This window comes from Pleurotus ostreatus (genome assembly GCF_014466165.1).
Source record: "Pleurotus ostreatus strain PC9 chromosome Unknown scaffold_4, whole genome shotgun sequence".
NCBI lineage: Eukaryota > Fungi > Basidiomycota > Agaricomycetes > Agaricales > Pleurotaceae > Pleurotus > Pleurotus ostreatus.
This window is the reverse complement of record NW_023503159.1, coordinates 3,012,360-3,026,897: the sequence shown is the minus strand read 5'-3', so window position 1 is coordinate 3,026,897 and position 14,538 is coordinate 3,012,360. Positions and strand designations below refer to the sequence as shown.

The following is a 14,538-nucleotide window of genomic DNA, read 5'->3' as shown; positions in this document are numbered from 1 at the left end:
CTGCGAAAGTCAATTTCTTGGGTTGGGGAAGACATGAATATGTCTTCATCGTGTAACATGGACAAGGGCTGTATCTTGTCAAGCACATACTGAGGGACTGCCTCGCATGTGATCGATTAGGCTCGTGTGAGTAGTGGATTTGTTGAAGCTCATAACACGGATGGCTCATGGGCGGAGAGGCCTCGCCCCGGGGAGGTTACAAGGGGGCTCTCAAGACCGATGTACTTCATGAATGGGCCTGCCAGAGGTGATCAGGAGTAGGGGTGAACTGTGTAGAACTGTTGTAAACCCGTTCCGACGACGAGCGAAAAGGGTAGTGCCAGTAAATTCAGCAAAGCTACCATTCTTCCTATCTACGACGACGTCAAAGAGGGTAGATCAGCCCGCTGCGTTTGCCATTAATCATTATAATCATCGGGCGCCGGTCGCCGGTCATATAAGCAGCAAGGGCAAGGTTCTGGAAAGCGAGAAGAGAGGGGCACGTTTATCAAAGCTTCATGAGACGCTGAAAAGTCGACGGAAGGTTACGCCGAATCTTGGTACTTTCAAGCGCGTAGAGTAGACCGTTGGGAGGCCCTGCCTTCGACAATTTCTCGAGGAAGACAACCGTAGCGTCGGCAAGGTGTGTATAGTCTCAAATGTGCGCAACTATCAATTTACAGCTTTTCGTCCTTCCCTACCTCTACCTCCGTGACATCCAAATCAGAGTCGTCGCGCTCAACATTCGGTACAGGCCCCGTAAACCATTTACGCGCAGAGAGCACCCATGAAGCGGACGCAAAGAGAAGGACGGCAGCAACAAGTACAATAGCGTAGTCTGAGATCACCATCAGATTACTACACTTGCAAGTGAAAGTATGGGGGCTTACTCATATCTATTGGCGCAGGAGCTTCGGTGTATGGGAACAGGAGGAGCACTTCAACGAAAGCGATCCACGCGACTGAGATGATTCCAATTGGCATGTAGTATTTTCCAAGAGAGAAAGGTCCCGGTTTGAGCTTCCCTCTCCCAGAGGTGATACGTAAGAATATGGGAATCCCATAGGAGGTGTATATCCCGACCACAGTCGCTCTGTTCATTCGGACGTATTGTATTACCGTAAGTCATCAACGGACACCATACTTATATTCCCATGCTCACCCAGCAAGCGAAGACAATGCCGCGTCGGAGAATCCAAAAAGACCCAGGACGATGGTACATGCCATGACAAGCCAGACGGCGTTGACCGGCGTCTGCGTGTACGGATTGATTTGCTTCCACCATCGCGAGCCAGGTAATGCATTGTCCCTGGCGAAAGCGAAGATAACGCGTGACGCATCGACGCCTTGCGAAATACCATTTACCCACTACATGGTATGAATATCATCTCGCTTAGCCAGGGAACCATAATTCGGAGCGGAGGCGTACAGCGGCGTACCTGGATGGATATGAGAAGGCACCAGATCGCCAGCATTCCTTTCTTGCCAAGGGCGTTCAGGAATAATTGGCCCATAGGCAGTGGTAGCTCCGATGCAAGTAGATCGTCCACTGACGTAGTGGCGTAGGAGGCTGAGATGAGGAATAGCCAGCCAAAGACTTCGGTGAATATAACCGCTGTCATTATAGCAATCGGCGCTGAACGCGCTGCGCCAGCTGTCTCCTCGGAAATATGAGCAGCGGCATCGTCTGAAGATAGAGGTTCACTGGGGGTCCGAGACCGAGAGAGACGTAGACGGACGCACATCCAGTCAGGCACCACATTGGTGCAGTGAAAGCAAGCAAGAACGCCCAGCCATCTGCAAGAGGAATCAGAGTCACACTATGGGACTTGAAAGATAAGAAGGTACCGTTTTTCCAGCCTGTATTATTTTCGAGTAATGTGAACGCATCCGCCGTAGAGACTCCATTACTGCGTGAGGCGACAAGGAGCGCCGCTATTGCCGCTATGGTGGCTCCGACTGGAACGACAGTATCTGGTAAACATTCAAAGTGCAGGACCCGGAAGGAACTCACTGTATACGGTGGCGTAATAGAACGTCAAACGAGCGACTATCTTTGTCGCAGCCGAGCAGCATATGCCATGAGAAATAATAATAGCGATCATCAAGCCGAAGGTTTGCCCGGAACTGAATATGACATTGCCGTCCGTACCTACATTAATTGCTGTGGTTATCATCTGCGCACTGAAGAATGAAACGTGTCTGTCATTGTGTGGCACCGAAGTGATCATCTCGGAAATTTACCAAGTGAAATCTGGTGAGACAGAGTTAATTAATGGATCGTAATGACTCCGCGACCCGTATGCAACGTACGTACCTATAGAGCAGACAAGGGCGACTTGTCCAGTGATGTTCGCCCACCCTGTGATCCAAGATGCAAGCGCAGAATATTTCTCTGGTGCCAATTTCGCGGAGAAATAGTACAGGCCAGCGCTGGTGCTAACTTCGAGTTAGTGCTGGTGCGGAGCCCGGAGACGGTGTAAATTTACGGCATCGAAGAAGTTAGCTCAGCAAGGCAACAAGCGATACACAGCACAAAGAAGCAGGGTATGAGCCATCCGAAAATCATGCCCGCATGTCCTCCTATGCATTATTGATCGATAGCTCAACAGAGAAGCTAGAGGTAGGGCGAACCTGCAACAAGAGGAAAGTAGAAGGATGTGGAAACGGCAGAGCTAATTCCCATAATAGAAAATGCAAACGCAATAGTTTCGAGCAACTGTGCGAGGGTCATTTTTGGCATGGGACCCCAGCCCATCGAAGCATGGGCACTTACCGAGAACTCGCGCCTGAATTGGCTCTTGTAACCCAGGCGAGCCAGTAAAGCATCGTCTTTCCAGTGTTTCTTCCTCCGCCTGGCTACAGGGTTGTCAGCGAAAACTGCAGGCGTCGAGGCACTCATGACGGAAAGCGAGTAGAGGGAGGCAACCTGAAGATACGCCACCTTCTAATCGTCTCGCTGCTCCACGAATACGCTTAGCCCGTGTCCATTAGACGGCAAAATCCGCCTATATGGGGAGAGGAAGTAAGACCGTGAGTCTGCTAAGCCATGGCCAACATGGCACTCAGTGATAAGACTTGATCTTTTTTCCGCCTTACTACCTACTGAAGTCTGAGAAACAAGTTTGTTCTGTCGAAACCAATAACAGCATACGTAACTTCGCAAGCTTGCTTGTTCATGTTAGACTATGTTTGATGAGTACTCCCCCAGACGTCGGCGTTGTGGGAGACTATTGCAAAGTTTGAGTAGTCACCAGACTGAATCATAAATAACTCAATCAGTGGCAGCACCTGACATAACCTAATGAAAGAATCATCGATTTGTCACCACGGGAATATCGTTGGGCGGAACGATGGATGGCTTTAATGACCGTAGGTTGCTTCTGCGCGCCTTACACATAGCTTGTCGTACGCCTGTGAGTCGGATTCTGCCGTCCATTGGTGTGGGATGCCCGTGAAATTTCCAAGAATCGGTTCGCGGGAACCATATATTATCAGAACATCATATCGGCCTGAGATAGAGTCACTAATGAATATGTTCCAGGGCGAGGATCCAGGTAGTAAAGCAAGTGGCGTTATGTCCGACCAAACTCCTGGGTGGCGCAACGTTCCGTTAGCGTGAATCGAGGCTGAGTCCGCCGTCTGATACATTATAAAAGTCTCACCGAAAACCTTGGGCGCTGCATGTGCTTTAAGACAGCACTACGTTGTGATCTCCTGGGGCGAGCAGATACTTCCCACTGTGAGCAGGGTCAGCACCTCGAGGCTATCGGGCTGTTGAACTATAAGTGAATAGCCCTTGACGAAAAGGGTACAATGCGGTTAGCATCTTCGCGATGCTGCTCGTGAGATGCTATAAGAACTGGAGAACAACGCGCGGGCGATGATCTGTCGCATGACTTATGGTGTCGGGTACTATTGACAACGCTCTCAAAATATACTGTCAGCCGATTCGTGCATGGTACGTAGCCAACTACAACTTACCTACCATGAGACCTAAAATGGGGGACGTGTTGAAAGCAAAACAAACATCGGTCCGATCTGAAGGAACGAGGCTCCGGCCTCAGAATTGAAAAGCATCCAAAGTCTACGTATGCATTATCAAAGTACAGTGTTCAAACAATGGCTCGCCTCCTTGCGGTGGGTTTGCTACGCTTTCGTTTCTTACCCTGAGAGAACGCATTGGCACTTTTGAGATCACGTCCTAGTAGATCCTCCTTCTTCACTTGGAATATCCGGACCTAAAGTCGCATTATGGTTAAACCTCGTATAAACAGGTCAAGGGACTTACGATCCAATTTTCCGATGTAAATGCTTCATCTGGAACAACCAAGGCGATTGGGATGAGATGGATCTATAGCCATTACCCAGGACAGTACCCACCTAGATAGTCGAGAGTAGGACCCTGCTTTGGCATCGCTTGATTGCGCACCCTGTCCATAGCCTGCCCACCCCCAAATAGCTCCGCGAAGCTACATGCACCCCGAATCAGATAACAGCGGAGCCCATGGGTGCAACAGACGTACCGATAGTATGACATTTTGTACATGAGGCTGTTCTTCATTGTGGTAGAAGCTTGGTCGTCCACTCTGTATTCCCCATGGGGCGTGAAGTAGTTTGGTTCCTGGATTTCGTCAGGCCAAACGCCTTGTGCAATCCGGACCATCCAAAGGAACTTGTTGATATCATCGCCAGAATATCCGATCAGGCCGCCGAAGATGACTAGCACATAATCAACATCGTGCTTGCGGAGGATCGGGTAGGCCACTTCTTCGGTGCTTGACATTGCTTTCCCAACGGTAGCAATATGGGCTGGAATGCCAAAGCTGTTAGGAAACACGTTGTGGTCTGATATATCAATACGCACTGTTGTTCCACGTATTGTTGTCCACTAAAGTTGGGCGATCGGCCATACCAGCAATCTGGTACCCGTAATCCCACCAGCTCATTACGACGGAGGTCTCGGGCGTGTTCTGACGAAGCCAGTAGTAAGCCTCCCGGAAATCGTCGATGATGTGTTGGCTTCCATCAGGATTTGCAGAGGCCAAGACGACGGAAGGCGACGAGTACGCGTTCGAGGTAACCCATGTACAATGGAATACAAAGAAAGATAGCATTCCGAAAGCATTGAAGATCACAACGAGGCGCGTATCAAGACCGAATATACCAGGTCTGGAGCGCGGCTTGGGCGTAGATTGTGCGGTTGTTGATTCAGTTGGTCCAGCTGGCTTTTTGGCTTTTTTAGAACCTGAGGCACTAGTCGTTGTTGAGTCGTCTCCACTGGCAGAAGGGGTTGCTTCCTCAGGAACGAGGGGCTCCACCGGATCGATGTATGTATCCAAAAGGGTCGACAATGCAACGGCAGCAGATACGCAAACAACGGGTGTTAGCGTGAGCATTAGGCGCACCATGACTCCAGCAAAGTAACTGCCGACAACAGCGTAGATGATAACGAACACGTGTTCATCACGCAACTGCTTGAAGCAGAGGAAGACGCCAGCAGGGAACAAAAACATGAGAAGCTGGAGGTCCATAAAGAATGAAGGCCAGGCCGTGGGCTGATGCTCAGAGACTGATGCGATGATGGGGATGTATCTAGTGCATGTAAGTTAAAATTGGAACGGTCAAAAGGCGAGACTCGTACTTCTTGGCGTAGCCGGTATCCCATAGCGAGTAGAAACGGCCAGTCCATGGAGCGATCCAACCTTTGTAGGTAAGGCCGACGATTGCTAGCGAGCCAAGTATGCCCGTTCCAATGACAGCAACAAAGAGTAGATTTTGGAATTGTTTTGAGGACAGGTGGGAACGGACAAGCTGGGCAAAGGCGATAATTTGGAGGAGGCCAAATACGCCTACGTGTTTGCGTCAGTAGATAGCGATACACATGAGAAGGAGAGCACTTACCCAAGGCCGCCATATGTTCACTAGTCTTGACAGGCTGGAAGCCGACGAATGGGACCTGCATACTTGCGAGGGTGCCAATTGCGTACCAAGAAGAGTACCCGACGTAGAGGCGGCTTGTGAAGCGACCCATAAGGATCAAAATCAGAGCATGTAAAGGGATCATGTTCGTGATAAATGCATAACCACCTAAATAAACTAGTTGATGCGCTGGAATTGTTACAAGGTGAAATACTCACCCCAGGCGGCCACCATATAAAAGTAGAATACGCCAGCGAGCATTCCGAAGAAAGCGCTCCCTTGTTTGAGAGCTTTGATCCAGCAGTAGAATGTGAACATAAGAAGGAAAATGGCGATGGCTTCATTGTCGTAGGAGCCAGCTACCGACCGTGATATGTACCCCGGGGCGATACCGATGAATGCTGCAGCAAGGAGACCGGCACTTTCGTCCTTCAATTCCTTTGTGAACCTGTACCTAGATGTTAGTCGAAAGAATTTCCAGTCTCACTATTCAGATTTACATATATGTTGCCCAAGCCGTAAGCGCGCTGAAACCGGGAGCAAGGAGCACACAAATGTTCCTGATATCGACAGGGAGGTTAAGTGCATGGAGTATGTTGTAGATGACGCCGCTGGTAGCCATGAGACCAGGGTATATGGTTCCTCCAACTACACGGCTGCAGCAAGTTAGTTTAACAACATCACGCTACCTTTGCCCATCTCAGCTTACCCTAATGGATACCACGCCGTGGGGTCGAACCAGTTCCAGAACTCCTGCAATTGAACGTCTAGCACCGTGTCGCGCTAAAATCGAAGCTTCACGTACATAGAATCCTTGTGACGCGAGAACTTTCGTTGCCCGGCTTTATAGCACGAATCTTCAGTCCGTGAAACTGCCGCTATGTCAGAATGGAACTCACAAGTTAAACCACGGGTCACTGAGCGTAACTTAGCCTTCAGCAGCAAATCACTGTGTTGAGTTCATTTTACTCACAATTCATGAATGATACTCTCAAAGTTGATCACAGCGAATAGTCGCGAAGCAATGGCAGCCCCGGAGATTAAGGCGAGTGTCACGATCCGTATAAGAGACGCAGTGTTAGTAACCGTGGCTTGTGAGAGGCCTGAAGGGAGTGGATAGGCCGTCGACATGGCCGTCAAGGTAAGGCCTTGTTGTCAAGTCCTAGATGATTTGAACGTTGTGGAAGCTGAAGAGTGTCGTCGACGTGTCGCAGTCACGGTGGGAAAAGGTAAATAGACGCGCGCGACCGACGCGAATGACTTTCAGGAGGCATAGGGGGACCTATTAGGAGTCTACGGAATGTGATGTGGGGGATTATTGAAATAGCCTAGTGACCCTAATAGAGTTCCATTGCGCTAAGCCACAGCCCAATCCACGGGTCTGTTTACCAGGCAAAGCGTAACCCTTGGACTTCGACAATCTCAGAGCGTCGATAACACGCAGGGGAATGCATAATATCTATTAGGCGACTAAAATTATGTTAGCTCTCGTCGCCGAGTACCTTTCGCCTCCTCTTATTCTCTTCCTCGTTTCTCTCTATGCCACGGACCACCTCTTTTTCCCAATCTGTCCAAAGCCAGACAGCACAATATTCGCTCACTCCCACAATAAACAACGCCACCACTTGACCTGAGTAGCATAGCACTAAGTTTGCCATTTTGAGATAGGGAAATCGCACCGACCTATCCAGAGCCCTTCAAGACCTAGACGCGTTGCGCCATGAAAAGCGAGGGTGATCCCTAGTGGAAGGGCTAGAACGTAATACGCCACAGCATTGAATATCGCTCCCAAGTGCTGCCGCCCTGAAGAACAATGTATTAATATAACGCAGAGTCAATAGAGATCTCGTTGACCTTGACCACGTAAGACGCCTCCGCAAGCGCCTGCGAGTCCGTCCGCGATTTGGAAGGAGGCTACGAGGGGCATAACTCTAGCAACTAGTGTGACTACGTGTTCATCGTCGCTAAACATATAGCCAAAAACCTGTCAACGGGTGAGCAAGCAGCAAGCATGTAAAACAGAAGCATACATCTTTTGTTAGGAGCATCGCAGTCATCACTAACGCCCCAACCACGACGCTGACGAAGGCTGACGCGTGGGCTGCACGTTTCGCATCGATTGCCGACCTATTTCCAATCAAATTTCCGACTCGTGTTGATGTAGCCACACCTGAATGAAATCAGAGATGAATGAAATGAAAGGCAGCCGGGATAAAACAAGATTCACCAATTCCAAACGGGATTGTATTCAAAACTGGGATCCGAACGGCGATTGAGTGTGTGAGATTAGGATTTATGGTGACCATGCGTACTTTGATCGGTCGTCATTATGACAGATTGAGCAGCTAATGATGTTGGACCCAGCCTGCCCGCAGCTAACGCCACGATCTCGAATGCAGCCCTAACTCAAAGTTTAATCAACCGATGACAAGTTAAGGGGGACACTTCATACCATTCAGTGCCTACCATCAGAATACCGGGTATCGCCAGTTTTAGAAAGGTGTAACAACTTCGCAATTCGAGGACTAGCCGTGGGCGAATACCACCCCAAGTTCCGTTTCGTTTGTGGATCTTGGACCGGGCGGTCACAAGAAGGAGCAGAATAAACGCGAACCAGTATGTGATCGACAAGGCCGTCGCTGAGCCCCAGAGGCCAAGCGATGTATAATGAGTAAGATAAATGTTCAATATGAGGTTGACAGGTGACGATACGACCAGAACCACAGTCGAGGCCCCCATGATACCTACAGACAATTACAGTTAGTAACGATGAATCCCCAGTGAGTTACAGCGTTACCTTGGCATTGCAAATACTTTTTTGTGGTTTCAAACCCGATGTAAGCCGGAGCACCGATTATGAGAATGCGTAGATATTGTTGTACGCCTTTGCTGAGTGCCTCAGTTTGTCCAAGTCGGAGTAGCAGAGGCTCCATGAAGGCCCACGCAACGCAAACCGGGATGAGTAGGGTCCACAGGAGGACCAAGCATCGCTGGAAGTGGATAGATAGATCTGTTCGACGGCTGCCGCCTGTGAAAGCCTGTGAACCAAGTGTGTCCAAGGCCGTGGTGCCGCCCAAAGCCACACACCATCCTGTCAACGGACCGTGGGATCATCTCCTTTTATGGGAGGAAGAGTTGGAGGAATATACTCGCCCGTTACAAACGCCAACATCAACGAGAAGGCAGCAATGGACAGTTCTTCAGGACCAAGTCGACCCACAATTAGGATGGAAGTTGATTGGATCGAATTTTGCAAGATGTAGGAAAGAATCACTAAAGGTTGACGCAACGTTCAGCGCGGTAAGATCAACCGCACAAATCCAATGGGTCAAGGACGTCGACTAACCAGGCACAGCGTCTACGAACAGCGACCAGGAAAGGTTAAGGTCCAAGGCATTTGCCCCGGCATGCTGGAGCTGCCCTGGACCCAGTACCGTCGACGACGACGACGACGAGGGGGCCACGTCGCTCGGAGGGCTTGTGCTAGCAGCATGGGTTTCTCGGAGTAAGGGCTCGCGCTCATTGGACTGAGAAGGGGGGTGAGACATTGGGACAATCTTTCGTTAACGTTCAGAGGAGAGCTGACGAAATTAATAGATGACCCAATGAAGGCCCCTGGCCTTTAACCAGTTCGAAGGCTCCTGATTATGAGCTCCTCGTGGTAGCAAGTTCCGACTATGTATGTACGGGTTTGCATTTCGTTAATGACTATCCTTTTGCGCTTAGATCCTTCGTATCGGGTGCTGATGAAAGAATACTGACATAGCTTATCAGGTTTGACCCGCATCCTTGTTTCCGGTCTCAAAAGGTTGTCTACTTGTGACAATCGATCACCTCAAGGCAAACATGACTCCACCGTTGCCATATTTCGCCTTCCTTTTCCCTGAAGAGCCCTGCTAATGCCGTTACCAAAAGTCATGCGGTTGAACAGATGGTATCTCCCATTTTGGTCATTCACTGGAACGCCACGCTGGTTTTTTCGCCATAAATTGCGGCCACTTTCCCTGAAATCAATAGTTAACCATTCACCCCAAGAATGAACTTTGCTCTCCTCGCTTCTCTCCTGTCTGTCGTCTTGGCCCACGATGGCCATGACCACCAAACACAAATCCCCCTCGACTATGTCAAGTTCCCTCTCGAGGGTGCTTACCACACCAGGACCGGAGAAGGTAAAGGGCCTTCTATGACCATGTGCAACGTCACTGAACCTATGGTCGGACAGTGACCGCCGATGCCATTTTTGCTGGAATCACCACCTTCGCCAAACTCCCTTATGTACAATGCCTGACAAGGGACAGAGATGTGCCTTTCGATATTGCTTTTATAGGTGCACCATTTGTAGGTATAATATCCTCTAGGCTATATCGCTTCTACTCACCCTGGCCGCAGGATACAGGAACTTCGTACCGTCCAGGCGCTCGATTTGGGCCTGCAGGAATACGTGCAGGCTCCCGTAGACTTACTCTATATGGTGGATACAATGTCCCCCTCGAGGTAAACCCCTTTCGAGCAGGTCTGGGAATCGTGGATTGTGGCGACATCCCAGTATCGTGAGAGTTCAGCCTTCCTTCATGAATCAGGGTTTAATCATTCTCGTGTAGTCCTTACGACAACAAGTACGCTATCCAGCAAATCGAAAACGGCCACAAATCGCTTCTGCAAAGAGAGGCCCTCTCCCCCTTAGAGCATGACTCAGCTACGGGCAAGAAGCTAATTCCCATCTCTTTGGATGGGAAGTCGCATCCTCGTATCATAACGCTCGGTGGAGATCACACTATTGTCCTCCCCTTGTTGCGATCGATCAACTCGGTGTACGGCCCTATTTCCGTTATTCACTTCGACTCCCACCTCGGTACATACTCCTCCTTCAGTTAACCTCCAGCGAACATTTACGTCTAATACTACGCAGATACGTGGAAGCCCGCTGTCTTTGGTGGCGCACCATCAGATCAAGCCGCCATTAACCACGGCACATATTTCTACTGGGCAAGCCAAGAAGGACTTATTAAGAACGGTTCCTCAATTGCAAGTGTCATCTCTACCTTCCTGCACGTTCCTTGAGAACTTTGATCCTAGTTTATCCTTTGAACAGCACGGGGCCATAAGAACCACACTTTCTAGCCTCGAGGACTATCATAACGATGACGCTGCGGGCTTCCAACGAATTGAAGCTCGTGAGATTGACACCATCGGTTGGTTCTTCGAAAACATGTTTAGAACTTCGCTTATATAGTTGCCTACAGGGACCGAAGGTATTATCAAGAAAATTCGTGAGACTGTTGGCGACAGACCTGTATACTTATCCATTGACGTATGTTTATCATTTCTATATTTTACCCCAGTCTAATTGTTATGACCTTCAGATTGATTCAATTGACCCTGCATTTGCCCCTGCTACGGGCACACCTGAAACTGGGGGGTGGTCCACGAGAGAGCTTCGGACCATCTTGAGGGGTTTAGATGGACTCAGAATTGTATCGGCAGATATCGTTGAAGTAGCACCTGCCTACGACACAAATGCCGAACTAACCACAATGGCTGCGGCCGACGTGAGTACCATTCCCACTCACTGGACCCTCACTCTCATAACACTGCCTTAGGTTCTACTTGAGGTCCTGAGCGTCATGGTCAAGACGCCCCTGGGCAAAGTGGCAGAGTAAGCGATGCCGTGAGCGCTGTTCCGAGAACCGGAGGGGGTGCCGTCTTTGTTTTTCCGAAACCCTCTGGGAATTTTGCATTACATGCCGAAGACGACCATACTTGTTTCCATAAATTCCTCTCTCAAATATATCGTGCATTCTTCGTCTAAACGGGTGAAGATTATAGGCGAGACTGCTGCTAAAGGGCGATAAGAATAAGAGGAACTTAAAAACCTTGTTCCCATCAGGACAGAAGAATGGCAAAAGGTACCCTCGATCAAATACAATTGGTTCCAAAACCAGCGAAAACTGTGCGAGCCATTGATACTTTTGAAGTCGGTTCGCGATACCAAGATGTAACGGGCGACCCTACCAAGAGAACACTTCCACGTTCAAAGACTGCGTAATGCGTCAATTGTCACAAATCAGGTTATGAAATGGCTTATTAAGAGTCGAGGCGATCGCCACGTTCTTGATCAGCTGTCTATGCATGCTCCTTCGGTACTACGTTGTAGGTGCTATCGGGATCATCTACATTCTTGATTGGCCCATGGAACCATTTCCGAGCGGAAACAATCCACCAAAAGCTGGAAAAAATGAAAACGGCCATGATAATAACAATGGCATAATCTGGCGTGTTGGATTAATTAGTAACAGCTAATTGGGGAGTATTTCTCTGCACATACTCATATCCGCAGCCTCTGGCGATCGTCCAGAAGGAAAGAATAGCATGATAACCATGAACATCACCCATGAGACCGCAATGGTTCCTATTGGAATTGCCCATCGCCCGAGACTGAATGGCCCTGGGACTAGCTTGGTCCGACCAGATGTTATCCTCAAAAAGATGGGCGCGGCGTAGGACGTATACAATCCAATCACAGAGGACCTATGAGACAGCGGATCGATCAGATATTTGCATTGATGCAAGAATCGGCATACCCAGCAAGTGATTCCAATGCGGTTTCCGAGAAGCCAAGGACGCCGCAAACAGCAGACACAACAATTACAAACCACACGGCATTCACGGGAGTCTGAGTGTAAACATTTATCTTTTTCCACAGTCTGGAGCCCGGCAGTGCGTTGTCTCGCGCGAAGGCAAATACAACACGTGAAGCATCGACCCCTTGTGCGGCGCCGGTGACATACTTGACGGAATGAAATGAATTAGCTTCCGTAAGGGAAGCGGGCGATCGCGCACCTGGACCACGATAATCAGAGACCAGATCGCCAGCATGCCGCGTTTACCAAGTACATCAAGGAATAGCTGTGCCATCGGCAACGGCAAAGGTGACTCGAGTAGCGCTGTCACCGAAGTGGTGGCAAACGAAGCGGCTATCAATAACAACCATCCCAGGCTAGCTGTGGCGCCAACCCCAACGATGATTGCAATCGGTGCTGCCCGCGCCGCCCCCGAAACTTCTTCAGCTATGTGAGCAGCAGAATCATCTTATTACGTTGGATGGATAAGTCAGTTGCATGGTGAGGAGTATTCATGGACATACATCCAGTCAATGTCCACATAGGTGCCGTAAAGGCCAAGATGAAGGCCCATCCATCTGGAAACTTTTTACAGCGCCGCGATGGTCCACAAGCACGATGACTCACTGCTTGTCCAACCTGTATTATTCTCGAACAACGTAAACGCATCTTTGGTGGAGACTTTGTCGTCGCCTGATACAACCAGAAGCAAGATAATCGCTGCAATTGTAGTTCCCACTTGAATTATCCGGACTGTATCAGATAGTGCGAATGACGAGAATGAACATCCTTACCGGTGATCAGCACGTAAAATAGGTTTAACCGGGCTAGTATGTGTGTAGCAGCAGAGCACACGACGCCATGGGAAAATAGAATGGCAAGAAGGATGCCGTACGTTGCCCCAGCCGAAAGGATGATGGCGCCGTCAGATCCAACTGCAATTGCCGAAGCAATCATCTGGGCGCTGAAAGTCAACGGACATCAGTCCCAAACCAATGGGAATGCCGTATTTAAATACCATGTGTAATCAATGCCACAGACTAAAGTCACCTGTAGTCGAAAGCCCGTAAGCTTGTAAATCCGGAAGCAGAGCATGCGATAATACCTACTTGCCCAGTGATGTTTGCCCATCCGGTAATCCAACTGGCTAGGGCAGAATACTTTGGGGGAGCGAGCTTCGCAGAGAAGTAGTACAAGCCAGCACTTGTACTGAAGCGTATTTCTGCCGAATGAGGCGACATACGCAGGGATATCAAGTTCACACTCACGGCATGGAAGAAGCTAGCTCGGCCATGGAAAGGGCTATCGTCGCCACAAACAGGCTCGGAATCAACCAACCGAACACCTACAAACCAATTAGCTAAATCATTTGGGATGCTCAAGGCATACCATGCCGACATGACCCCCTGGTAGAGTTGCACTCATTTAGTTGCCAGGTCATCTAAATACTGACATGGCGTACCGCTGGCCAATCCAAACGATAAGGTGGATGAGACAGAGGCCACAACGCCCATAATAGAGAAGGCAAAGGCTACTGTCTCTGTCATCTGAATACCAAAAGAGTTCAGCCATTATAGTTGCGAGATTCTAACAAGAAGATTACCGAGAATTCGCGTTTGAACTCGCTTTTATAACCAAGTTTCGCTAAGAGAATGTTATCTGCATTACTAACTGAATGTCCTACATCCCGAACGATTTCCTGGCTAACAGTCACTGCGTCCAGTTTCTCTGATTTCGCCATGTTGGTTGTGTATGTCGAAGAAGGCGGGGGAAACGATAAGAGAGTATGTCGTTCCCCATTTTCTAGACAGCAGCTGGCCCACCGCGCGGAGACATCTTATTTTTGAATGGGCAAATAGATAACACTCGGTAAGATTAATGATTAATGATCGTTGGCGAAATGGGTCTCAGGAAGGAAGTCGGAGTTAAAGGTGTGAAAATGGCGATAGGAACCTCGCCCCAGTGGCATGCTGCAAGCATTCAAATTTGAGCGTACTGCGTACATACGCAGTAACGA

General features: G+C 49.3%; 5 protein-coding genes across 5 annotated transcripts; 1 reads left to right on the top strand and 4 right to left on the bottom strand.

The window, feature by feature from the left end:
* Positions 1-656: 656 nt before the first annotated feature.
* Positions 657-2,881, bottom strand: PC9H_006842 (uncharacterized protein; the record flags this gene model as incomplete). The annotated part of the gene is made up of 9 exons (XM_036776381.1): positions 657-817; positions 870-1,072; positions 1,142-1,347; positions 1,419-1,666; positions 1,723-1,889; positions 2,293-2,418; positions 2,469-2,562; positions 2,614-2,698; positions 2,756-2,881. 9 exons carry the CDS (start codon positions 2,879-2,881, stop codon positions 657-659), a joined length of 1,416 nt encoding a protein of 471 aa, XP_036632400.1.
* Positions 2,882-4,094: 1,213 nt separating this feature from the next.
* STT3 (oligosaccharyl transferase stt3 subunit) lies at positions 4,095-7,032 on the bottom strand (the record flags this gene model as incomplete). The annotated part of the gene is made up of 13 exons (XM_036776380.1): positions 4,095-4,220; positions 4,271-4,299; positions 4,363-4,451; positions 4,506-4,791; positions 4,847-5,574; positions 5,624-5,831; positions 5,884-6,069; positions 6,120-6,349; positions 6,402-6,557; positions 6,611-6,654; positions 6,707-6,743; positions 6,801-6,818; positions 6,875-7,032. 13 exons carry the CDS (start codon positions 7,030-7,032, stop codon positions 4,095-4,097), a joined length of 2,295 nt encoding a protein of 764 aa, XP_036632399.1.
* Positions 7,033-7,546: 514 nt separating this feature from the next.
* Positions 7,547-9,449, bottom strand: PC9H_006840 (uncharacterized protein; the record flags this gene model as incomplete). The annotated part of the gene is made up of 9 exons (XM_036776379.1): positions 7,547-7,704; positions 7,756-7,885; positions 7,932-8,071; positions 8,129-8,155; positions 8,214-8,302; positions 8,354-8,645; positions 8,699-8,939; positions 9,005-9,174; positions 9,248-9,449. 9 exons carry the CDS (start codon positions 9,447-9,449, stop codon positions 7,547-7,549), a joined length of 1,449 nt encoding a protein of 482 aa, XP_036632398.1.
* A 488-nt stretch (positions 9,450-9,937) lies between these two features.
* On the top strand, positions 9,938-11,561 carry PC9H_006839 (uncharacterized protein; the record flags this gene model as incomplete). The annotated part of the gene is made up of 9 exons (XM_036776378.1): positions 9,938-10,070; positions 10,124-10,239; positions 10,291-10,451; positions 10,503-10,753; positions 10,811-10,932; positions 10,994-11,093; positions 11,145-11,212; positions 11,265-11,450; positions 11,502-11,561. The coding sequence occupies 9 exons, from the start codon at positions 9,938-9,940 to the stop codon at positions 11,559-11,561; spliced, it is 1,197 nt and encodes a 398-aa protein (XP_036632397.1).
* Positions 11,562-12,024: 463 nt separating this feature from the next.
* PC9H_006838 (uncharacterized protein) lies at positions 12,025-14,262 on the bottom strand (the record flags this gene model as incomplete). The annotated part of the gene is made up of 13 exons (XM_036776377.1): positions 12,025-12,170; positions 12,227-12,429; positions 12,483-12,688; positions 12,742-12,989; positions 13,046-13,099; positions 13,149-13,259; positions 13,316-13,485; positions 13,540-13,571; positions 13,631-13,730; positions 13,790-13,866; positions 13,911-13,927; positions 13,984-14,068; positions 14,125-14,262. 13 exons carry the CDS (start codon positions 14,260-14,262, stop codon positions 12,025-12,027), a joined length of 1,587 nt encoding a protein of 528 aa, XP_036632396.1.
* Positions 14,263-14,538: the final 276 nt, after the last annotated feature.